Genomic DNA, 26,194 nt, shown 5'->3' on the forward strand with positions numbered 1-26,194 from the left:
TTACTGTCCTCTGTGACTTTAACGTCAACATGGACTATGACAACTGGTTCTTGGCATCACAGGTGGCTGACAGTCTCAGAGGGTTAGATCGGACTCAAATGGTATTTGCTCCCACCCATGTGACTGGCCACACGCTGGATGTCATTTTGTGGAATGATCCCACACTGAAAGTAGAATTCCATGATCCATTAACTTGGTCTGACCACCGGCTAGTTCCTTTTAGCCTGTTTAGCATTCTCTGGAACAATAATTCCATGCCTTTGTATGAGGAAAGGAGAAACTGGAGGAAAGTCTCTCTCGTGTCCATATGTCCAGTTCTACATAGTGCCCCCCCTCAGCTTACAGGTGATCCCAGCAATTATGCATCTACTTTTAATTGCTGGGTCACCTCAGCCCTTGATACAATTGCTCCGACCAAAACCATTAAATTGGCCAGGAATAAGCCCTCTGCTCCTTGGTTTACTACAGAACTCAGTTTGGAGAAAAGCTCATGTAAGAAGCTAGAGCGTTCCTGGCGGAAAACCTACAATTCAGAGGCCAAGTTTGTCTACAAAGCAGCGCTAAAATAATTCCCTGGGCTCAAATGCAATACCATCAGCAATTACGTTGCCAACCAAATTAAGGCTTCTGATAACGCCTCTAAGGAAGTCTTTAAGATTGTGCAGGGCTTCATGAAGCCGCAAATTATGAAGAGTACCATTGCTCCTTCTGCCACTCTATGTGATAACGTATCTACTTTCTTCCAAGACTAGGTTCAAGCTATTTATTCCTCTTTCACCATGACGTGGTCTCCTACCATGACTTTTCCATCTCCTGTCCACTTCAGTGTTTGATTCACAAACAAAATGGTTCTGTTGGGTAGAGAAAAGAATTCCTTTGGAAGAAGCTGAAAACAGCTCCTAAATGTATAACAAGCAAAACACTCTCTGATATGCAAAGTTTTTATATGTATTAAAAACGAAAACAGAAACAGTATATAGGAATTACTTCAATCCACTATATTACTGGAAAACACTTTCAATTCGTGATTGGTGACAGAAGTGATTTAGGGTGACAAGTGCAATATATAGTGACACTTATATACACAACAAATTATTTACAATATAAACACAAGGGAAAAGGACCGGGGGAGGGTGGGAAACGAGGTATTTTCCATCGTTTTTTAAGGCCAGTCTTTTATAAGTAAAAATTCCAAGGAAAACCAATAGGTTAATGTCCAGGTTCCTGGAGTTTAGCTTGGCCAAGGTAAGCGCGTCGACGTTTCGACCCTGGTTGCGCCCCAGTTGGTGGTCGCGACGGGTCTTTATCAAGACAAAGGAGCTGGAAAGAAAAAGGGGGAGGTGTCAGAGAGGTGCTTGTAAAATACGTCAATAATTGACCTGAGAATTCGGGTTACTTACAAGGGAAAGGTCAGGAGCAGATTTATTCCAGGCGGTCGCCAGTTGGTCGACCTAGATGGAAAAAGAGCCTTTTAGCCACATGAGGCGTTGCCAAAGTTACACCCACATTTCAATCTCACATTAAAAACCTTTATCTTAATTCATAGTATAGAATTAAGTGCTTAAGTGAATTGATTTAAGTCAAGGGAAGTGCCTTCGTGCAATCAACTATAATTTAGAATTAGACGGAACTTAATTATTGCATATCGAATCCTGACAGGGAGATTTAGAGCGATAGTCACTCCGTGGGGCTCTCACATACAATTACACGCAGGGCAGGCTGAGTATGAGCTTACCCTCGAACTGATTAGGAGCGAAAGTCACTCCGTGGGGCTCTCACATTGAAGTACACACGGGGCAGGCAGAGTATGAGCTTACCCTTGAACTGGTGTCCGGCGCGGTATTAATCCGCGATATTATTCAGCCTTCTGCACAACCAGGCCGTTCGTAGGAGAAATCCGAACTGGCGGGTTCAGGCTGGAAACGCTAAGTACACGCGTAACCCGGCAACCCGATTGAGGCTGGAGACTGTATGGCCAATCAGCGGAGAGGCGCAGTCTGGGACGACGTCAAGTACGTCTCCTCGTGGACGCACTGTGCGTCTGTTGCTAAGCAACATCTTGGGTTATGACGAGCCAAGAGTGAGCCAATGATACTGGGGGCGTGATCCCTTGGATCGGTGACCGCTGTTACGATGGATTTAGATGGAATTTCACAGGCATAAACAGTGCACAACGAATTACAAAAATAAAGTCAATCTGCGGAGATTACAAAGCGCACAAGAACACATCATAGGGTCTTGAAAGAAGTGGTTGCCATGGTGTCAATAGCAATAGCACCAATTTTAAACAGTAAGCGAAGATAGTATGCTTGTATAAAACACAGTAACAAACAACCATCTTTAGTGTGTTTTTAAAAACGAAGAAAACAGGGCTACTAATCACACCATAATGGTGTATACATATTACATATTCTATGTTGGTGCAAGTAGCGACATGGGATTGTTGTCATATAAGGAAAAACCAGGTTAGAGTAGGGCCATTTGTCTAGAAGTTTCCTCGTGTTCATTCAATCCTTGACTAACAGTGTTCAGATTATGAATCCATTTACACTCTTTTCTCCCTAGTGTAGCAGACACAGAACCTCCTCTTGGATTCACATTGATTTTTTCTAAGATGCGCCAGCGCAAACTTAAAGGGTCATGGTCATGGGTGAGGAAATGATCTACCATTGGTGCCCCTTGGACCTTACACCGAATCCTGCTCATATGTTGCAATATGCGGGATTTTATTTTTTGTGTCGTCTGTCCTACATAAGGTTTGTTGCAAGGACATAAGATGATGTAAACGACATTGGCAGTGTTGCAGTTGGTCAGAGTGGGCAGGTTATACGTCTTGTTGTTGTAAGTAAAAGATGGTCCATCTATGCACATTGGGCATGCTTTACAGGTTCCACATCTGACATGTCCTTTTATGGCTGGTAGACCCAGGTGATCTCTGAGGGTCGCTGGTTTAGGTGGTTCAAGAAAAGCTTTAACTACATTGTCCTTTATGTTCCTGCCTCTCTTAAATGCAAACAATGGGGTTGCTTCATTTTTTAGTTCAGATGCAACTAGGTTCCAATATTTCTTTACTGTTTTCTTCACCACATTGCTCTTTGTATGGAAGGTGGTGACGCAGACCAGGCCCCCCGTGTCGGGATTTTTAGTTTTTGGAGTCAGCAGTTCTTCCCTCGGGCAGTGCCAAGCTCGTTTTTTGGCCCGTTTCAGGAGTCCAACTGGGTAGCCACGGTCACGTAAGCGTTTAGTGAGAGTCTCACATTCATTGAAGAAATCCGTTTTCCTAGTGCAATTGCGCCTGACCCTCAAGTATTGGCCAAAGGGCAAATTGTCTCGGAGATTGCGAGGGTGGTGGGAATCATACTTCAACAAGGTGTTTCTCTCCATCGGTTTTCTGTAGAGATCACATATTATCATTCCCTCTTCTGATTTGAAAGAAAGATCCAGAAAGGCAATATTAGTCTTATCATAGTTCATGGTAAATTGAATATCCGTGCTCCTTGCATTAAGCCAAAGAAAGAAATCTTTTAGGTCAGTTTCAGAACCAGTCCAAATCATAATCACATCATCGATGTAGCGTTTCCATATCGATATTGAGTTAATGAATGGGTTGTTTTCTGTGTAGAGGTGTCGCTCCTCGTATTGGTCCATATATATATTCGCCAGGCTTGGAGCATAGGTGGCTCCCATAGCCACCCCTTTGCATTGTATGTAGAATTGGCGCTGGAACACAAAATAGTTTCGCTTCATAGCAATTTCCAGAAGACCAACTAGGAAAGAGGTAGGTATCCAGTGGGGTGCAGGCCGTTTCTCCAGTACGTCTTTAATACCTTGGATTGCACTCTCTTGAGGTATCGATGTATATAAAGACGCAACGTCTAGTGTCACCATGAATTGTGTGTTTTCATCATATGGCTGACCTTCTAGGAGTTGTATGATGTGCATTGAGTCCCGTACATAAGATTTCGTTTCAGGTACCAGTGGCTGTAAGAAGTGATCGATAAATTGGTTTACCGGCTCTAAGATAGATCCACAGCCAGATATTATTGGTCTTCCTGGTGGGTTATTTAACCCTTTATGGACCTTGGGTAACGTGTAAATGGTTGGAATCCTGGGTTCTTTTTTGATCAAAAAGTCTCTTTCATGCGGACTCAGAAAACCTTTATTTATCCCATCTTCCGCCAGGATCTCGATCAACTTCCTTGTGTCGATGGTTGGATCCCTGGGTATCGGCTGGTAGCTTTCCTTAGCAGCAAGTTGGCGTTTGATTTCCGCAACATAGTCATCCGTATTTTGTAGTACCACTGCTCCCCCCTTGTCAGCTGCCTTGACAATGATCGAAGTGTTTTTGCTAAGATCTTTGAGAGCAAGGGACTCTTCCTTGGTGATGTTGTATCTTATATATTGCCTCTCTTCGATGCTCATCATAACCTCTTGCATTACGATCTGTTCGAATGCCAATATCCGCTGGCTCATACAGTAAGATCCAGGGGTAAACGTGGATGGTGGTCTGAACGGTGTGGCAGCCATCTTGGGGGTGTGTTCATTCCTGCCAAAGTAGTACTGTAATCTCACTTTGCGGAAGAATTTTTGTAGCTCTAGTTTTATAGTGAAGGCATCTGGTCGATTACTCGGCACAAAAGATAAACCTTTATTCAAAATGCTTCTTTCAGCAGGAGACATCTGGTGGTTCGAGAGATTGATGATAGAGTCATCTGGTGGTGCAGGATCCACATGAATTTCAATAGTATTCTGTATGATTTCCGTCGTAGGTGTCATCATTTTGCGAGATGGTTCCATACCCAAAACGACCTTCACTATAAAACTAGAGCTACAAAAATTCTTCCGCAAAGTGAGATTACAGTACTACTTTGGCAGGAATGAATACACCCCCAAGATGGCTGCCACACCGTTCAGACCACCATCCACGTTTACCCCTGGATCTTACTGTATGAGCCAGCGGATATTGGCATTCGAACAGATCGTAATGCAAGAGGTTATGATGAGCATCGAAGAGAGGCAATATATAAGATACAACATCACCAAGGAAGAGTCCCTTGCTCTCAAAGATCTTAGCAAAAACACTTCGATCATTGTCAAGGCAGCTGACAAGGGGGGAGCAGTGGTACTACAAAATACGGATGACTATGTTGCGGAAATCAAACGCCAACTTGCTGCTAAGGAAAGCTACCAGCCGATACCCAGGGATCCAACCATCGACACAAGGAAGTTGATCGAGATCCTGGCGGAAGATGGGATAAATAAAGGTTTTCTGAGTCCGCATGAAAGAGACTTTTTGATCAAAAAAGAACCCAGGATTCCAACCATTTACACGTTACCCAAGGTCCATAAAGGGTTAAATAACCCACCAGGAAGACCAATAATATCTGGCTGTGGATCTATCTTAGAGCCGGTAAACCAATTTATCGATCACTTCTTACAGCCACTGGTACCTGAAACGAAATCTTATGTACGGGACTCAATGCACATCATACAACTCCTAGAAGGTCAGCCATATGATGAAAACACACAATTCATGGTGACACTAGACGTTGCGTCTTTATATACATCGATACCTCAAGAGAGTGCAATCCAAGGTATTAAAGACGTACTGGAGAAACGGCCTGCACCCCACTGGATACCTACCTCTTTCCTAGTTGGTCTTCTGGAAATTGCTATGAAGCGAAACTATTTTGTGTTCCAGCGCCAATTCTACATACAATGCAAAGGGGTGGCTATGGGAGCCACCTATGCTCCAAGCCTGGCGAATATATATATGGACCAATACGAGGAGCGACACCTCTACACAGAAAACAACCCATTCATTAACTCAATATCGATATGGAAACGCTACATCGATGATGTGATTATGATTTGGACTGGTTCTGAAACTGACCTAAAAGATTTCTTTCTTTGGCTTAATGCAAGGAGCACGGATATTCAATTTACCATGAACTATGATAAGACTAATATTGCCTTTCTGGATCTTTCTTTCAAATCAGAAGAGGGAATGATAATATGTGATCTCTACAGAAAACCGATGGAGAGAAACACCTTGTTGAAGTATGATTCCCACCACCCTCGCAATCTCCGAGACAATTTGCCCTTTGGCCAATACTTGAGGGTCAGGCGCAATTGCACTAGGAAAACGGATTTCTTCAATGAATGTGAGACTCTCACTAAACGCTTACGTGACCGTGGCTACCCAGTTGGACTCCTGAAACGGGCCAAAAAACGAGCTTGGTACTGCCCGAGGGAAGAACTGCTGACTCCAAAAACTAAAAATCCCGACACGGGGGGCCTGGTCTGCGTCACCACCTTCCATACAAAGAGCAATGTGGTGAAGAAAACAGTAAAGAAATATTGGAACCTAGTTGCATCTGAACTAAAAAATGAAGCAACCCCATTGTTTGCATTTAAGAGAGGCAGGAACATAAAGGACAATGTAGTTAAAGCTTTTCTTGAACCACCTAAACCAGCGACCCTCAGAGATCACCTGGGTCTACCAGCCATAAAAGGACATGTCAGATGTGGAACCTGTAAAGCATGCCCAATGTGCATAGATGGACCATCTTTTACTTACAACAACAAGACGTATAACCTGCCCACTCTGACCAACTGCAACACTGCCAATGTCGTTTACATCATCTTATGTCCTTGCAACAAACCTTATGTAGGACAGACGACACAAAAAATAAAATCCCGCATATTGCAACATATGAGCAGGATTCGGTGTAAGGTCCAAGGGGCACCAATGGTAGATCATTTCCTCACCCATGACCATGACCCTTTAAGTTTGCGCTGGCGCATCTTAGAAAAAATCAATGTGAATCCAAGAGGAGGTTCTGTGTCTGCTACACTAGGGAGAAAAGAGTGTAAATGGATTCATAATCTGAACACTGTTAGTCAAGGATTGAATGAACACGAGGAAACTTCTAGACAAATGGCCCTACTCTAACCTGGTTTTTCCTTATATGACAACAATCCCATGTCGCTACTTGCACCAACATAGAATATGTAATATGTATACACCATTATGGTGTGATTAGTAGCCCTGTTTTCTTCGTTTTTAAAAACACACTAAAGATGGTTGTTTGTTACTGTGTTTTATACAAGCATACTATCTTCGCTTACTGTTTAAAATTGGTGCTATTGCTATTGACACCATGGCAACCACTTCTTTCAAGACCCTATGATGTGTTCTTGTGCGCTTTGTAATCTCCGCAGATTGACTTTATTTTTGTAATTCGTTGTGCACTGTTTATGCCTGTGAAATTCCATCTAAATCCATCGTAACAGCGGTGACCGATCCAAGGGATCACGCCCCCAGTATCATTGGCTCACTCTTGGCTCGTCATAACCCAAGATGTTGCTTAGCAACAGACGCACAGTGCGTCCACGAGGAGACGTACTTGACGTCGTCCCAGACTGCGCCTCTCCGCTGATTGGCCATACAGTCTCCAGCCTCAATCGGGTTGCCGGGTTACGCGTGTACTTAGCGTTTCCAGCCTGAACCCGCCAGTTCGGATTTCTCCTACGAACGGCCTGGTTGTGCAGAAGGCTGAATAATATCGCGGATTAATACCGCGCCGGACACCAGTTCAAGGGTAAGCTCATACTCTGCCTGCCCCGTGTGTACTTCAATGTGAGAGCCCCACGGAGTGACTTTCGCTCCTAATCAGTTCGAGGGTAAGCTCATACTCAGCCTGCCCTGCGTGTAATTGTATGTGAGAGCCCCACGGAGTGACTATCGCTCTAAATCTCCCTGTCAGGATTCGATATGCAATAATTAAGTTCCGTCTAATTCTAAATTATAGTTGATTGCACGAAGGCACTTCCCTTGACTTAAATCAATTCACTTAAGCACTTAATTCTATACTATGAATTAAGATAAAGGTTTTTAATGTGAGATTGAAATGTGGGTGTAACTTTGGCAACGCCTCATGTGGCTAAAAGGCTCTTTTTCCATCTAGGTCGACCAACTGGCGACCGCCTGGAATAAATCTGCTCCTGACCTTTCCCTTGTAAGTAACCCGAATTCTCAGGTCAATTATTGACGTATTTTACAAGCACCTCTCTGACACCTCCCCCTTTTTCTTTCCAGCCCCTTTGTCTTGATAAAGACCCGTCGCGACCACCAACTGGGGCGCAACCAGGGTCGAAACGTCGACGCGCTTACCTTGGCCAAGCTAAACTCCAGGAACCTGGACATTAACCTATTGGTTTTCCTTGAAATTTTTACTTATAAAAGACTGGCCTTAAAAAACGATGGAAAATACCTCGTTTCCCACCCTCCCCCGGTCCTTTTCCCTTGTGTTTATATTGTAAATAATTTGTTGTGTATATAAGTGTCACTATATATTGCACTTGTCACCCTAAATCACTTCTGTCACCAATCACGAATTGAAAGTGTTTTCCAGTAATATAGTGGATTGAAGTAATTCCTATATACTGTTTCTGTTTTCGTTTTTAATACATATAAAAACTTTGCATATCAGAGAGTGTTTTGCTTGTTATACATTTAGGAGCTGTTTTCAGCTTCTTCCAAAGGAATTGTTTTCTCTACCCAACAGAACCATTTTGTTTGTGAATCGCATATACCCAGGTTCTGAGGGACACAGGGTCACCCCTTTTTGCTAAAATTACACTTTAGTGTTTGGGCCGAATCTCGCCCATTCTGCCCAGAAGCCTCCCTTTGAGATTTGAACAGAGTAAAGTCTGGCTCACCCCTTGACCCCTGCCCAGATAGATTCTTCAAACTATTACCCCCTCTGCTTAACCCCCATTTGGAATGCTTCTTTGACAACGTGCAGTTATGCTTCCATCTGGAAAAAAGCATACGTCCAGTCGATCCTTAAGAAAAAGGATGCGGACACAGCTGTACTTAAGAACTTTAGGCCGATCTCGCTGCTGCCAGCACCTGCTAAAATCCTAGAGGAGGAAGTTCAGAGGCAGTTATCTGACTTTCTGGAGGCTAACAACCATCTCCTTGACTCCCAATCTGGCTTTAGATTGGGCTACAGCACAGAGACTGCCCTGCTGGAAGTGGCAGAAACTATACGTGAATCTTTAGACCAGGGTAGCTGTGTGATACTAGTGCTGCTGGACATGGTGGTTCATGCTCTAGTCACGTCTCAGCTTGACTATACCAACAGCCTGTACCGGGGTCTCCCAGCCTACTTGATTAGGAAACTGCAAACTATTCAGAAAGCAGCGACTAGGCTCATTAGAAACGTGCCACTCCGCCATCATATCTTCCCCCATCTGCGTAGACTCCACTGGCTCCCAGTCAAAAGGAGAATAGAGTTTAAGGTGCTGTCCTTGGCTTACAGAGCTGCTAGAGACAGGGGCCCTGGATATCTGAAGCAGAGACTCCAGAAATATCGCCAGACCAGGACCTTGAGATCTAATCATTAGGAATTGCTCTGGATCCCTTGCTTTGCAAAAGCCATGATTGGCGGGCGAGCTTTCTCAGTGAGAACTGATTCCCTTTTGAATTCTATGCCTGACCACCTTCATAAGGCTGAGTCAGAACTTAAGTTTAGGAAGACTTTGAAAACCTGGCTGTTCGGCCTACCTTAGTTTGTGCCTCCCCCTTTCCTATCTGTTGTATCTGCTGTTTAGCGCCGAGACACCAACGTTGGTGGTAGCTGTGCGCTGTATACATGGAATGTGGAATGAAAGCAAGTATTGGCAAAGCCAAGTAATTCAACTTTAAAATGCAAGTCCAAGCTATTGGCATGGCCAATGCTCGTTTTCCATGACACTGCCATGAAGTAAAAAACATTCCTAGATGGCCCCATACGCGTGCGCAGGCATGCAGATGTTCTAGTGACAATTTTGGAATTTCCATTTAAAGTTTGCCTTATTGTTTCAAGATGACTGATGGAAATGTTAAACTGTATTTTTATTTTTTTTAAGTGCGGGAGTGCAAAAAGAAAGAATTGAGAGGCTCTAGAGCTTTGTACAACAACTATGCCCAGAAAAAAAGACACTAAAAACGTACAGACCAATAAAAAGGCAGGGGCAAAGGAGAGATGGGGCAAGGTGATGGAGCAACGGACAAGTGGGGCAGCGAGCAGCATGGTAAGAGCATGCAGCTGCCATGTCCTTAGCAATTGTGAAAAAATGAAAAAATTTCAAAAACTCAGTGAAGCACTTGTGGGGGGTAGGGGCGCTGGAGGCGAAATGGAACAGCAGGGTTGCCAGGGGAGGCGTGACAACAGAAGGAGGAAAGCCATATGCTTGCGTGAGGTGCTAAGAGACAAATTAAAAATTATGTCCCTGATGTCAGCAGTGGAAGGATACGAGACATACAATAAAAAACAAAATATTATAAGGAAGCTATGCCCCAGAAAAGTAGAGAGAGGAATGGAACATTGAACCATGATATACTATAAAGCTATCAGACAATGAGCAAAGGGCTGACTTAAAGTCCGCTCTATGCACTACTGTACTGTACAGAATATGCCTTTGACTACCACCTGCTAAAGCTGTCTGCAGACAAGACCTAAAAGGGCATAATGTAGGTGGCTTTTATGTTAGCTCATGGAAAGTCTGTGCTCTTGGATAAATTAAGTCACGACTGCTGCAAACAACAACCCCAAGAGAGTGAACTCGAAGGATTCAGTGTTGGACACAATGTTACAATACTACATCAAAGAAGGGAGTTTAGACGCCTCAATGATTTCTCCAGTACATCATATATGAAGACTTTCCTCAAAAATAGAGGCTGGGTGTGGTTTAAGATTCAATTCATATACTCAAGTTAACAAACTGGTGTTAAGTGCTTTAACATGGGTTCAGATGACACCAGTCAACCTTCAAAATTAAATTATGAAATAGGGCAGCAATACACCCAGACACTATGTAATTGGCTAAAGTGTTTAATCCGCTCGATAAAGCACAAAGTATGTCAACATTCAATTTCATTTATTATCTTCGCCTCAACTTTTGCCAAGGCGGCGGAGCCACAGAAGGTCCTGGTTGCAGCAGGGAATGAAATCACAGAAAAAGATAGTGCATGTCTGCACACCCAGTCCTAACAAACCATAATAATTACAGCAATAATGGCTGTATTAATAAATAGTGAAGAACAGATTCTATCAATTTCACTGCCTAAAGAACATCTTTGCATCAATTTAGCTGACAACACCACACTGCTATAGCTACAATCACGTCTCAGCCTAGATTACTTCAATGCACTCTTCTGTGGCTTTCCAAGGGAGTCGCCACCATATCTGTAATTGACACAGTGTTACAGTGCATCTTGTCTGTAGCATAAAAGACAAGTTGGGGCTCTAACTAAAGTAAAATCTTCCTGCACTTTCCTATGAGGCGCTCGTGGTGGAAGGTGTAAATCACTAAGTCAAGAAGGTGAAACTACGTGTACTAGCTAGAGCATGCAGATTCAAGAAATAATGTGTCTTCATTTCCTTGCGTTATGTAGGTTAAGGGTACACCTCACGGTATAGGGTCCGAAGTTCCTAGATATGATGTTCACCATGAGCAGCATGAAGATATTTCAACTACAAATATTGTCCTAAGTGAGAGCAGGACAAATCTTCACTAAATTATTCTCCAGCAGTGATAGATGGAATTTGCTTTCAGGGCCTGTGGCACAGAAAAGCAACAGGGCAATGAAATATATCAGTCACTAATTAATGGATAAGATCTAATGAATATTTATCCTCATCCCGATTAAAAGCTAATGGAGTTTGTGTGTGGAGCCGCAGAAATCCTGTATTCATCGCATTCAAGTTAGGAAGAATGGTGGATAACAGCAATGGCAGCTGAAAGCAAAGCTTGTAGATACCGAATGTAATTGAAAAATAAAAACATGAGATATAGGTAGGTGTCCGAAGCAGATCGATTGACGGGCGCCTGGCATTCTCCTCCGGTGAGAAGCAGCTCAGTATGGATCAGCTGATCCCTAATACGTGGAAAGCATGAGCAGGAGAATTTCATTGTAGATGTGATTAAGAGCCAATGCATAGTCCAGGAGGAAAATGAAGACCACTCTCTAGGACCTGAAATTTGTCTGCAGCCTAGAAAGAGATTGCTTAGGAATTTGGTCTTGGTGTGCAATATTTCACCCTTTCTAAACGATTCTTCTTTGGAAAAGAAGTAAACCATGAGGGTTGGAAGAACTGAACAGCCTTTAAGATGATGTAGCAAGTACACAGATAACAGTTTTTAGTGGTTTGGCAGGGATGGGATCTTCAAAAGAAGGCTTGATGACAGAAAGAGATGAGTAAAAAGGTATTTTGGTTGAAATACATAAGGGGGGTCCATTAATGTGCGACACTGCAAGAATGCACTACCTTACTTGATATCAGATCATTTTTAATGTTTGCTAATTTTCAAAGACGATCTTCCCCTATTCTTATGACCGTTTAACCAAAAGGAGAAATTTGCAAAAAAAATAAACAATGCTGATTAGTTCACTGTTTATAGCAAATAGTGAACAAAATAAATTTGTTGCACTGTAGATGGAGCTTTGAAATAGTTTGTCTTTTTTTTCAGGGTCATGTTTTATACACAAATAACGTTTTGCAAGTCATTGGGGGTCTTATCAGTTTTTCTTTTTGTGCAGGTTCCTTACATTGTTTCATCAGTATTTTGAAATGTTGGTGTTGGATTTTACAGATGTTGGGGTTTGAGAGTGACATTATTCATTTATGCACTGACAGATACATTTTGGTGTGGTCCTTTGACTGGGCCACTAGGCTTGCTGGACATCCCATCAACTATGTATCTGATGCACCTATAGGACCTTTCCTAAAATAAAACTAATTCAACTGTTCTGAAAATCGCTATAGTTTTGCATTCGAAGGACATGGCCTGGGCCATTGAGGTGACTATTAAAAGTTTCTTGTTGCATGCATTGGGATGCAAAAGTTGCTCTTAGTGCTCTTAGTGCATCGGAATACTTGGCGCTACCTCTAAACGAAAGCTTATTATTTAAAAATGAAGGAAGAGGACGGTACGAGTTCACTGTCGTAAGACAGGGGCAAAATGAAATCACAGGACCAGAAAGGTCAGTGCACAATGGCAGCACGCCATAAACTTCAACGAAAAGAGGGAAACGGAGAATAGGATCCCCAGATCACTATGGGACAAAGCCTCAGCGAAGGGACTTAAACAGTATGACAGATTCAGAACACACAATTTAAGCAGCACAACAGCAGGTGTCAACAAATGAAATTACAGGGTCAGAAGTCATCATGCCAAGACATACAAACTACGACTACCAGGAGATACAAGGATGTGGATTACAAGAATACATGGAACAGACATAGTGTATCGTGAGTACCACAGCACACAATGCATAGGCCCAATGAAACGTTACAGCAGCAGCAAGTGTGAGTCAACAGAGAAGACTGGCGCACCACCAGGTAATCAACCAGCCAACCGTACCCACAGGTTCAATGACCAAGGGCCACCGACAAGCCGGACACACCCAAAACTCTCTCCCACGAGAGAGAGAGATGAAGAGAGAGAGAGAGAGAGAGAGAGAGAGAGAGAGAGAGAGAGAGAGAGAGAGAGAGAGAGAGAGAGAGCGAGCGAGAGAGAGAGGGAGAGAGAGAGAGAGAGAGAGGGGAACAGAGAGGAAATCTGGGACAATCCCCAGAAATCACAGCAGGGAAACCCCACATGCTTTCCCTAGCATGTGTGTCCACAGCACTTAGAAATACATGAAAAGTCAAGAAAGTGACAACAAAGGGGTAACTGGAAGGGCACCCCTAGATAATAGAAAGTCGTCCAAGAGGTACCAACAGCACCGATGTGAAACGTAGCAGGACACACAAGTCCATCCACTAAGGAGGGTGACACCAACCCCCCAACCAAGCCACCGCGATACAGGCGGGAAACTGCATTTTTGGGCGATTTTGGACCTTATTCAAAAATTCCACCTGTAAATATATGTACAGTATCATGTCACTCCTTTGTACTATACACAGATTTTGTCACCTTGTCAATTCACTCACTGTGCCACTTTAAATCACGTTCACATGCGCCGCTTCATCGATCAAATTATCGGACAGCCTTTTCACAGTTTTTTCCTGGTAATTCTCGGCCTTGCTCAATAACTTGAAATCACAAAGTACAATTATCTTCCTTTCAAAACTTAAATCTGTTTTTCTGTGTTTGAGTTTAAGCGTATTGCCTAGATTAATTACTTTAATCCCTTTATCCTACTAAAACCACTAAGAAATAGCTTGACCCGACAGAACCGATTGTTGCTTTTAATTCAAGTCCCCAGAAGGACATCATACAATGACCTGCCAAAAGGCAACAAGGGCTCCATGTCCACTGTGCCCTGGTTGAGCAGATCCAACAAACGATCCGAAGGCAGGGAGACAGAGGGCAGCTGCAGCTGCAAGATATCCGAAGCTCTGCGAACCGCCCTCGCCAATGCTGCACTAGCCTTCGTGGCAATCCGAGGTGGAGACAGCAAGTCTTCTGTTGGGGACGGCTGCAGGCTAATCCATCCACCAAACGACAGAGGCGCAGAATGATGAGTCAGCAAGTGCCCCATGGGCCCATGCTCTGTGGAGAATTGAAAAAACCCTGGGGGTGGAGAAGCCACAGGGGTCACGCCCTCCATCGGCAGAGGAACAGCGGGGGACGGAACCTGCGTCGACTCGGCCTCCACCAAGGTAGAAGCTCCAGCGACGATGCAGGGAGCCACATAGGGCTGTGCGAAGACGCATCAGGTGGGCTAGACGTCACAGTGGGATGCTCCTCTGGGCCGTGTCCCGACGTCGCAGCGACTTTGGAACCGGAGTCAACACACTCGGTAGGCGCCGAGGGTGAACCCGCCGACGAGCCCCCGACCTGATGCCCCTACCCCAATGTGGAGCCCTAAGGCGCACCAGGGAAAGGGGTGACCCAAAGATGGCCTGTAGAGCCCTGGAATATGCCTCCATCTGGGTCCGAGTCACCCGAACACCAGGAAATGGTGGGTAGGCAGGGGCCGCCTCCGGAGGGCCCTTGTTTGGTGAAGACCGAGAGTAGCAGGACCCGACGTCATGCTTGTACAAGGTCGACGACCTCCGTGATTTCGGCACTGCGAGGATTCTGACCAGGACAACTGGGCGGACATCAATTTTTATCCATCGTTCCCACATGGACTTCGGCTTCAGCTGCCAGCAGGCGTTGCACTCGGTGGAGGGATGGTGCTTGCCCAAGGACCACATGCAGATCTCGTGTGGATCCATCGCTGACATCTGCCGCGAACAGTATGCACACGACTTGAGCCCTGCAGGCATTGCACACTGTTCCAGACGTGAAAGACCTTGTAAAAGCCTGAAAACAGAACAGGCCAGAGAAACCGCTTCACCCAGATCTACGTTGGGATGCAGAAAAGAAGAAAACTGACATCAGCGCGCAGGGGTTAAGTTATGTGGCTCCACTGAAGTCACTTCCGTGGACGACGTCGGAACGGAGCCGGGCGACGCCACCCCCTGGTATGCAGAGGTACTGAGGGGGGAGGAGTTTTCCGGGTCCAGTCAGACACCTGGGGATATTATAAGTTAAGGAATCTGTGGCTAGATGTCTCTATCAGATTGCGCTATATAAAACAAAACAAAAAATACATATAAATCACAGGCATGTAAAATGACAGCATGTTTTGCACAGTGAATGAAAACTAGACAAAATACAATTGTTTGATAAACAAAACATCAACTGGGTTTTATCAAAGTAGTTTTTCATTTCCACTTCCATTTCAACCAGAAACTGGTAGAAAGTGTAAACATAAATAAAGAATTGGGGTGACAAGAGGCAAGACTACTGAGGGATCTACACTGGACCATTTTGGTTTCAGCAAATACTTGTCCCATCTACATCCTTGAACTCCGTTCCGAAAGGAAGGAGGCCAATCAACTAAGAGGATGGTCTGACACCTGCTCTACTCAACCCCGCCTAACAAGGGGAATTGTGGGGAAGAGTTTAGAACATCGTTAAAGGATTCTAGTGCTCAAGCAATAACGGGTGCACTGCAACTCAGCCCATTGCCTTCCAAAAAGCAGAACTCTGAGATAGTAATTTTCAAACTTCTAGTACATTTTGGAAGTCAATGTGCCTTGAGACTGACATCAGGTGTTGAAATGCAGCATTCCAAAGCACCATATAAAACAATCATTGGAAATGCAATAGGTCTCAGATGTATTTGAGTTAGAGCTAATGGCATTGTAAATGGCACTGTCTTTTAGCCATGTGTTATGGAGTGTATGCATGTGGTGTGTAGTGGAATTATGTGGGTTGTATTGGAATTGTAGCAATGGTGGCATGCTGCGCTTTAGATGAATATGTTTAAAAGTAAAGTGCACCATACTGAGATTGCTACAATAGTTAATTGTGGATGCCTTAACAATTGATGTGTGCACTGATGGCTGGTTGTGTGTGTGCCTGTAGAAATTGTGCACTGATGGCTGGTGGTGTGTGTGCCTGGTGGAAGTGTGCACTGCCGGCTGGAGGTGTGTGTGCCTGGTGGAAGCGTGCATTGACGGCTGGTGGTGTGTGTGCCTGGTAAAAGCATGCACAGACGGCTGGTGGTGTGTGTGCCTGGTGAAAGCATGCAACTGATTGCTGGTGGTGTGTGTGCCTGGTAAAAGTGTGCACAGACGGCTGGTGGTGTGTGTGCCTGGTGCAAGCATGCACTGACATCTGGTGGTGTGTGCCTGGTGGAAGTTTGCACTGACGGCTGCTGGTGTTTGTGCCCGTTGAAAGCGTGCACTGACGGCTGGTGGTGTTTGTGCCCGGTGAAAGCGTGCACTGACGACTGGTGGTGTGTTTGTTTGGTTGCGTGTGTGTGCTGGTGAGTGTGTGGTGGCGAGTGTGTGGTGGCGAGTGTGTGGTGGTGAGAGTGTGTGTGTGTGTGGTGTGTGCGTGTGGTGTTTGTGTGTGTGGTCTTATGTGTGTGGTCTTATGTGTGTGGTCTTATGTGCTTGTGTGTGGTGGACATACTTCGAGTTATCGTACCCTGCACACTCACACACTGCCCCTACACACACACACACTGCCCACCCTACACACTCACACAATGTTCACCCTGCACACACACACACACTGCTCACACTGCACACTCACACACTGTTCACACTGCAGACTCACACACTGTTCACCCTGCACACTCTCACACTGCTCACCCTGCACTCTCACTCTGCTGTCACTCATGCTGTCACTCTCACTCTGCAGTCACTCTCACTCTGCAGTCACTCGCACTCTGCAGTCACTCGCACTCTGCAGTCACTCGCACTCTGCAGTCACTCGCACTCTGCAGTCACTCGCACTCTGCAGTCACTCGCACTCTGCAGTCACTCGCACTCTGCAGTCACTCGCACTCTGCAGTCACTCTCACTCTGCAGTCACTCTCACTCTGCAGTCACTCTCACTCTGCAGTCACTCTCACTCTGCAGTCACTCTCACTCTGCAGTCACTCTCACTCTGCAGTCACTCTCAGTCTGCAGTCACTCTCAGTCTGCAGTCACTCTCACTCTGCAGTCACTCTCACTCTGCAGTCACTCTCACTCTGCAGTCACTCTCACTCTGCAGTCACTCTCACTCTGCAGTCACTCTCACTCTGCTGTCACTCTCACTCTGCTGTCACTCTCACTCTGCTGTCACTCTCACTCTGCTGTCACTCTCACTCTGCTGTCACTCTCACTCTGCTGTCACTCTCACTCTCACTCTGCAGTCACTCATGCAGTCACTCTCACTCTGCAGTCACTCATGCAGTCACTCTCACTCTGCAGTCACTCATGCAGTCACTCTCACTCTGCAGTCACTCATGCAGTCACTCTCACTCTGCAGTCACTCTCACTCTGCTGTCACTCTCACTCTGCTGTCACTCTCACTCTGCTGTCACTCTCACTCTGCTGTCACTCTCACTCTCACTCTGCTGTCTCTGTCACTCTCACTCTGCTGTCTCTGTCACTCTCACTCTGCTGTCTCTGTCAATCTCACTCTGCTGTCTCTGTCACTCTCACTCTGCTGTCACTCTCTCTGCTGTCACTCACTCTGCTGTCTCTCACTCTGCTGTCACTCTCACTCTGCTGTCACTCTCACTCTGCTGTCACTCTCACTCTGCTGTCACTCTCACTCTGCTGTCACTCTCACTCTGCTGTCACTCTCACTCTGCTGTCTCTGTCACTCTCACTCTGCTGTCTCTGTCACTCTCACTCTGCTGTCTCTGTCACTCTCACTCTGCTGTCACTCACTCTGCTGTCACTCACTCTGCTGTCACTCTCACTCTCACTCTGCAGTCACTCATGCAGTCACTCTCACTCTGCAGTCACTCATGCAGTCACTCTCACTCTGCAGTCACTCATGCAGTCACTCTCACTCTGCAGTCACTCATGCAGTCACTCTCACTCTGCAGTCACTCATGCAGTCACTCTCACTCTGCAGTCACTCATGCAGTCACTCTCACTCTGCAGTCACTCATGCTGTCACTCTCACTCTGCTGTCACTCTCACTCTGCTGTCACTCTCACTCTGCTGTCTCTGTCACTCTCACTCTGCTGTCTCTGTCACTCTCACTCTGCTGTCTCTGTCACTCTCACTCTGCTGTCACTCACTCTGCTGTCACTCACTCTGCTGTCACTCTCACTCTCACTCTGCAGTCACTCATGCAGTCACTCTCACTCTGCAGTCACTCATGCAGTCACTCTCACTCTGCAGTCACTCATGCAGTCACTCTCACTCTGCAGTCACTCATGCAGTCACTCTCACTCTGCAGTCACTCTCACTCTGCTGTCACTCTCACTCTGCTGTCACTCTCACTCTGCTGTCACTCTCACTCTGCTGTCACTCTCACTCTCACTCTGCTGTCTCTGTCACTCTCACTCTGCTGTCTCTGTCACTCTCACTCTGCTGTCTCTGTCACTCTCACTCTGCTGTCTCTGTCACTCTCACTCTGCTGTCACTCTCTCTGCTGTCACTCACTCTGCTGTCTCTCACTCTGCTGTCACTCTCACTCTGCTGTCACTCTCACTCTGCTGTCACTCTCACTCTGCTGTCACTCTCACTCTGCTGTCACTCTCACTCTGCTGTCACTCTCACTCTGCTGTCACTCTCACTCTGCTGTCACTCTCACTCTGCTGTCTCTGTCACTCTCACTCTGCTGTCTCTGTCACTCTCACTCTGCTGTCTCTGTCACTCTCACTCTGCTGTCACTCACTCTGCTGTCACTCACTCTGCTGTCACTCACTCTGCTGTCACTCACTCTTCTGTCACTCACTCTTCTGTCACTCACTCTGCTGTCACTCACTCTGCTGTCACTCTCTCTGCTGTCACTCTCACTCTGCTGTCACTCTCACTCTGCTGTCACTCTCACTCTGCTGTCACTCATGCAGTCACTCTCACTCTGCAGTCACTCATGCAGTCACTCTCACTCTGCAGTCACTCTCACTCTGCAGTCACTCATGCAGTCACTCTCACTCTGCAGTCACTCATGCAGTCACTCTCACTCTGCAGTCACTCATGCAGTCACTCTCACTCTGCAGTCACTCATGCAGTCACTCTCACTCTGCAGTCACTCTCACTCTGCTGTCACTCTCACTCTGCTGTCACTCTCACTCTGCTGTCACTCTCACTCTGCTGTCACTCTCACTCTGCTGTCTCTGTCACTCTCACTCTGCTGTCTCTGTCACTCTCACTCTGCTGTCACTCTCTCTGCTGTCACTCACTCTGCTGTCACTCACTCTGCTGTCACTCACTCTGCTGTCACTCACTCTGCTGTCACTCACTCTGCTGTCACTCACTCTGCTGTCACTCATGCTGTCACTCACTCTTCAGTCACTCATGCTGTCACTCACTCTTCAGTCACTCATGCTGTCACTCACTCTTCAGTCACTCATGCTGTTACTCTCACTCTGCAGTCACTCTGCAGTCACTCTCCAGTCACTCTCACTCTGCAGTCACCCTCACTCTGCAGTCACCTTCACTCTGCAGTCACCCTCACTCTGCTGTCACCCTCACTCTGCTGTCACCCTCACTCTGCTGTCACCCTCACTCTGCTGTCACCCTCACTCTGCTGTCACTCTCACTCTGCTGTCACTCTCACTCTGCTGTCACTCTCACTCTGCTGTCACTCATGCAGTCACTCTCACTCTGCTGTCACTCATGTAGTCACTCTCACTCTGCAGTCACTCTCCCTCTGCAGTCAACAAGCGGATCAGGTCTAAAAAATAAAACTTCTAAAAGACTCAAAGTCAAACAGGCTACGCTCACCATGCAAATGACCATCAAACTTGATCACCATGCTTATCATGCCTTTAGTCCTTCTAAATAACCCGCTCTTGTCAAAATACTCAGAGCACATCATTTGAAGGGTTCATAACACCCGAAGCAACAGAAAGACCACAGAGGAGCTCTCTGTCCTACTTGTACAGGACAACCCTGCAAGGCAGATGTCCTGGCAAGGGGTTCAAACCCCTTTTGACAAACACAAGCTCGAATACAAGCAGGTCAAGATGAGTCACAGTTTAAGCATAAGCAGAGGCAATAATGGTATATGCAGCAAGAATGTCGGGGTGCACCATGGGAAGGAGCTGGTAGCCTTCTGTGGTGCATGGATGGAGATCATGGTGTCACAGTGCATGCCTGAGTAAAACCACCAATGGCTAGTCAAGTTTTATGCTTGCAGGAAAAAACAAGCTGGCAATTGCGTGCATGTCCCGGGTGTAACACAGGAAGCTGCTGGGTGCCCTGTGACCTTGGTGCATCCATTCAAGCAGGAAACGGGCAGCTGCTGGAGCGACATCAGGGTGCCTGGCTGCATGATGAATGTACAGGCAGTTGATGCAAGCCTGCAACGTTGCATGCAGGAAATATAGGCTGCTGATGGGAGCTTGAAACTAAGCGCACATGCCTATAGACAACCCGGGCTGCTACTGAACTTCGGGGGTCACGCTTCCTGTGTAGAAGTTCAAACATACAGTCTGCTGCTCATAGCATCTCAAAGCGTATGCGTCCACTTCCTTGCAACATTTTCATCTTGCATTTATCTGTGTTTGAAATGAAATAAAATGTACCAGGTTTCTCAGGTATTGCCAACGGTGGTCAAGTGACTGTACAGGCCGCGACCTAGATTCTGGTTAATTCGTAGTGACGTAGGCAGTAGGCCCTTAGGCACATCTGGAGCGGGGTGAGGTAAGCACTGCTCATTTCACTATATACCAGCCCTGGTCTGTCGTGATTCCTCTAACAACAGGGGCGCCATGTAGGGCCTGCGAGAGTCAGTCACGGTTTAACTCTAGTGTAAGACCACAAGCGGCTCACGACACAACACTGTCTGGTGGAAAAAAAAAGAAGCTTGCGAGTGGTTTGCGCGCGCGCCACTGCGAGCATATGTTTTGAATTTGATAATTCAAAATATATGGCCTCTGGTGCGCGTTACAGACACCACTAGGCCGTAGGCGGAGCTACGCGTGTTTTGTTTAAAAACAGCACACACGGGAAGGCCAATGACAATGGACTTTGGAAATCCACTCGCACGAGCGATGTGGAATTTCAAGGTCCATTTTCAAAATGCCGGGAATAGGACTCTCGTTGCGCGACACTGCATGCGCAGTGTACGCAGAGCCCGAGTCCTATCGAGCTAAACAGTGAAAATAGTGTTTGACTATATGTACATTTTCCATGCAAAGTTATGTGGCACAAAAAGTCCCCACGTCTAATACTGTAGAAAAGAGAATCCAGGTACAGAATAAGTGATACATAAAATACTCAAGAGTCAGTTACTTCAGATTTCATTATTGGGACTAAATGCATTCTGGGTACATTTGATGATAAAATAACATCCTGGAAAAAATAATGTTACATTAAAAAGAGGGAAAAAAATACTTTTTTTTAAGATAACGAAAACAATAACACATACTGAAAGAAGGTCTTATATCAATCACACTCCATTTCTGCTGCAGGCCACTAACCTGTCTGTTGGTAGCGTGGGCTGATATCCTGATCAAATTTGTAGCTGGGAGCAGAGCGCTGGGGGGAAGTGCACATGAAAATTCCATTGACTTGGGCATCTGGCTCCGGCTGGGTAGGATAAAAATAGTAGGTCATTAGAAACCAGGTGCGGCACTTCCACATACAACACTCAGCAAGATTGTGAAAATGCCTATTAGGCTCAAACAATTACGTGAAATGTTCAACTGTGCATTCACAAAGACACCACTATTATTTTAAGGATTCCCAAGTGGTTGAAAACTATTGTGCTTTGCCACAAGCACTCAGCACCCTTGAAAAAACAAACTCTACCTACTGTTATCACTTTTTGGGATTTACTGCCCCTGGCTGCAAGTCTGGAAGAATTGCTCAGTTCTGGAGCAGATTAATTACCTAGGGACCTCTGATCTTTGACATGGCACATGTTCCCAGAACAAACACGACTGTATGTGAAAGAATGAGTACATTTTTGAGTGATGTATATAAGAGCACAATTTACCGAAGCACATGTCCCAGTGAAAGGGAGGGGTTATATTTGACATTGGCAGGGCAATCTTTATTAATTTCTTCAAGTCATAAATGGAAGTTACTAGAAGGCACTATATGATTCACTAATTCTCACTAGAATTGTAAAAAATGCGTAAGTTACTTACCTTCGGTAAAGCTCTTTTTAGTGAATACTTTATCTAGCTGCAGATTCCTCATCTTGGGAATCTCCCCACATGCCACATTGGATCCAGTAACTCTTGCAATAGCTCCTTCTATGAGCGCCGGCAGGTGGCGCCGTCGGACTCCATTCATCCTCCGGACATAAAAACACAGTGATGCATGAAGGCTCCACCCCCTGCGCAATGATGTCCGTTTATTTATTTCTGCGCCCTCAGACACCAACCTGGTTGACAGATTTAATTTCAACTGGCAGTGTGTGAATCTAACTTGGTACCTTATAAATACATCATGGTCCATTCCACAGAAAGGGGAGGAAGGCAGGCAAAGAGGAATCTGGCGTTGTAATCTATGTAGAGTATACACAAGAAAGTGCATTACAAAAGGTAAGATACTTATTCTTCTGTGGGATACTTGTACCTGCAGATGAACTACCTTGTCAATCAATACCAAAGCAACTTCATCTCCAGGGATGTGGGTTTTAGGATTAGACTTGCACCTCAAGAAGCACGTCAGTACAGAGTAGGCTAAATGGTACCCTCTGTGGACTGGTGAATTGATGAGGAAGTGCTTGGTGAACATATGGACAGACGTCCACGTGGATGCCTGGCATATATCCAAAAACCGGAACTCCCCAAATCAAAGCTGTAGTTGTGTCCTTCACCTTACTGGAATTAGGGTTCTCTTTGGCAAAAGAGCAGCACAGTCTGATGCAAAAAGCAATCTATTGAGGTACGACACATTTCTGAAAAACCTTTCCTTTCTTCTCACTGGCAAACCCAACAAACAGTTGATTCTCCATACAGTGTTCCTTAGTCCTATCTATGCAGAAACTAGGGGCGCTTTGATAAGTCTGATCAGTGTAGCCACTCAATCTCTTCAGATGATATGACGGATAAAAGAATGTAGGGAGCATGATGGACTGCTCCCCATGGAAAGACGACATGACTTTTGGAAGAAAAGATGCATGAGTCCTAAATACCAGCTTGACGGCAGTATGCAGCAGATGGCATGACAAAGCCTGCAACTTGCTGACAGGACACTTAGATTTGACAACATTGTACAACACAGTTTTCAAGATCAAAGATTTTAAATTGTAACTATCAAAAGGGCTCGAAGGGAGCACACCTGAAAATATTTAAGACCAATTTGAGGTCCCACTGTGACAATGATAGAAGCCGGGGTAAACACATGTAAAAAGGATTGTTACGAAACACATTACAATGAGTGATTGAATAATGAGAGCTGATGAGGCAAATGAAGAATGGCTTTCTACCGCTGGTGAGTAACCTTTAACAATACCCACAGTAAAAACGTGTCCGGTTGCAGATCATTCGAACAGTAGTACAGCAATATTGCTTGTAGGAGGTCAACTATTCTTCCTTCACACCAGGTTATACATTTAGATCAATGGTCTGACTAAGCTGACTCGAGAGAAGGATGACAGTCAACATGGATGAAATCCACCACATCCGATGAGTGACTAAAACCTCTCAGTTGGTTCTGCTCAATCTCTGTGCACAAAGGTGTAATTTGTGCAGGATCGCGTGAAACACCCATGCCAGCAGATTCTTCTGAAGAGGGAATTAAAGTGAAGGGCAGAGGATTAGAGTCTTTGGAGCGCCAGACTCCCGGAGGGCAATCTTGTGTCACTAGAATTGGCTGTGGCCATTCCTTCTGACTTTTGTTATGATTTGCCTGGTCAAAGGCAGAAGTATAAATGCGTACAAGGGGCTATAGCCTTGTCCACTGTGCTATGTTTCTCTCAGAGACCCCTATGAGTAAAACACAAGCAAATAAAGGCTGGGCACAGAGTGTTTTTGGAAGTGGTGCATAAGTACACCAAGGAAGCTCGCCACTGAGCGAAGATACCCCGTGCCACCTCTAGGAGCGGATGTCAGTCTATGTCAGCGTGATGACGTCAGTTTGTCTGAATTGAAATTGAGGCATCCCGCCACAAGACTGACCTTAACGGAAAGCCCATGAAGTGTCATTGCCATATTCTCAAAGCCTCCAGACAGAAAGCAGGAGACCCTATTTCGCTCTGCTTGTTGGACTACCACAAAGCAGCCATGTCAGTCGTCACATGAAAACACTTGTCCTCAATGGAAGGCAGCCTTAATTGATAGCCGGTTGCCCATAGCCTTCATGCAACTGCTACACAAATACTGGAGGTAAAATCACTAGAAATAGCCACCAGCTGGGACAAAGACTTTTAGCATTGGTACCCCTCAATATGGTAACTTGCACAGTAACAGGACATGCTAGAATGATCTTCAGCAGTCAACTGTGAGAGGCGATTCTCGCACAACTGTTCCTCCTTTATTTTCTCAGACATCCAACAACTTGCCTTCCCCAATTCCCTTTGAGCTTAGCTTCATGCTTCATCTGGCCAGGGTCTTTTTCTTTGTTAATGGCTTAATATTTTACCTGATATAACCAATTCTTCTGGTAAAAAGCTGCCCCCAACCACCACCCTAAAGATGATCTGAGAAACAACTCAACCTAATGAACAACCCGAAGTGAGTGACATTACAATGCAGATTACGCATTCTGAATGTTGACAACAATGATTTTCCGAAATGAATTTTGCTTTGCCTTAAAGTCACAGGATATTGAGCTGCCAGAGTCACAAGATGGTGAGTTTATTGTTTTGCCCCTCCTAACACAAAAAGCATTATGACATGGTCTGCGCAACCATGCTGAACAGCAGATGTGCTGCTAGACAACATGGCTAAAAGACATTCATATTGAGAAGTCCAATAGATCGGGCATTGCCGAGATCTATTGGCTTTGCCAATGCTTGTCCTGTGTTGACGGCGTATTGCTGAACAAATGCGGAAGTGATAGTGAGAAACAGTTGAGGAGCAGTGAAGTGAAGTGAGAATGTGGCGTAATGGCCGGAGTTGCTGACAGCAGAACTGGGGAACCAGGATTAAATCTCGGGGTCAGCTGAAGAGTTGTGTGAATCTAGGCAAATCACTTACCCTCCCCCCTGCGAATGACAATTAATGTGTCATTGTCTACTGTAAGCACTTAAAGCACTCTAATACCATCGACTGGTGTTAGCACTGTGGCAAGATGTAGGACAGAACAAGAACTCCAATGCCATTGGTTCGTGCAAAAAGGTAAAGTTAAAGCAGCAGCGACAAGGGAGGTAGTGGAGGGACAGGTGAAGAAGGGAAGCAGGAAGGGATGAGGAGATGGGCAAGCAATGACAAGAGAGGATATGTGACCGAAATGAATGTGTCTATGGCAAGATAGAAGACGAAGTGAGTGCTCCAATTCTATCGGATCATGGAAAAAAAAAGTACTGTTCATGTTTTTACAATTTTTTAAGACATTCATTTGTTTATGTACACGTGCATGCATCATAGTGGTATGTGTGTATGAGTACAAGGGAAATGGCCTGGATACACAAGTTGTCATATGGAGTACTTGAAAACATGGATAATAATAGCTCCACAAACCGGGAGCAGTGTTAGGAGACATGTACCTCCATGCGCTAAGGGAGCGTCATGCACAAGAAGAGGACATGATGCCTGCATGCCATTATGAATGGCATCCAAGAA

General features: G+C 45.4%; 1 protein-coding gene across 3 annotated transcripts in view; it reads right to left on the bottom strand.

Moving 5' to 3' along the window:
* The window catches only part of UTRN (utrophin), a 1,497,630-nt gene that overhangs the window by 44,027 nt on the left and 1,427,409 nt on the right, over positions 1-26,194 (bottom strand). For all 3 annotated transcript variants that reach the window (XM_086927281.1, XM_086927282.1, XM_086927283.1), the window contains one exon: positions 21,938-22,046. In XM_086927281.1, coding sequence (XP_086783407.1) covers positions 21,938-22,046 — 109 coding nt within the window. The remainder of the gene's footprint in view (positions 1-21,937; positions 22,047-26,194) is intronic.

This window comes from Lissotriton vulgaris, chromosome 6 (assembly GCF_964263255.1).
Source record: "Lissotriton vulgaris chromosome 6, aLisVul1.2, whole genome shotgun sequence".
Taxonomy (NCBI): domain Eukaryota; kingdom Metazoa; phylum Chordata; class Amphibia; order Caudata; family Salamandridae; genus Lissotriton; species Lissotriton vulgaris.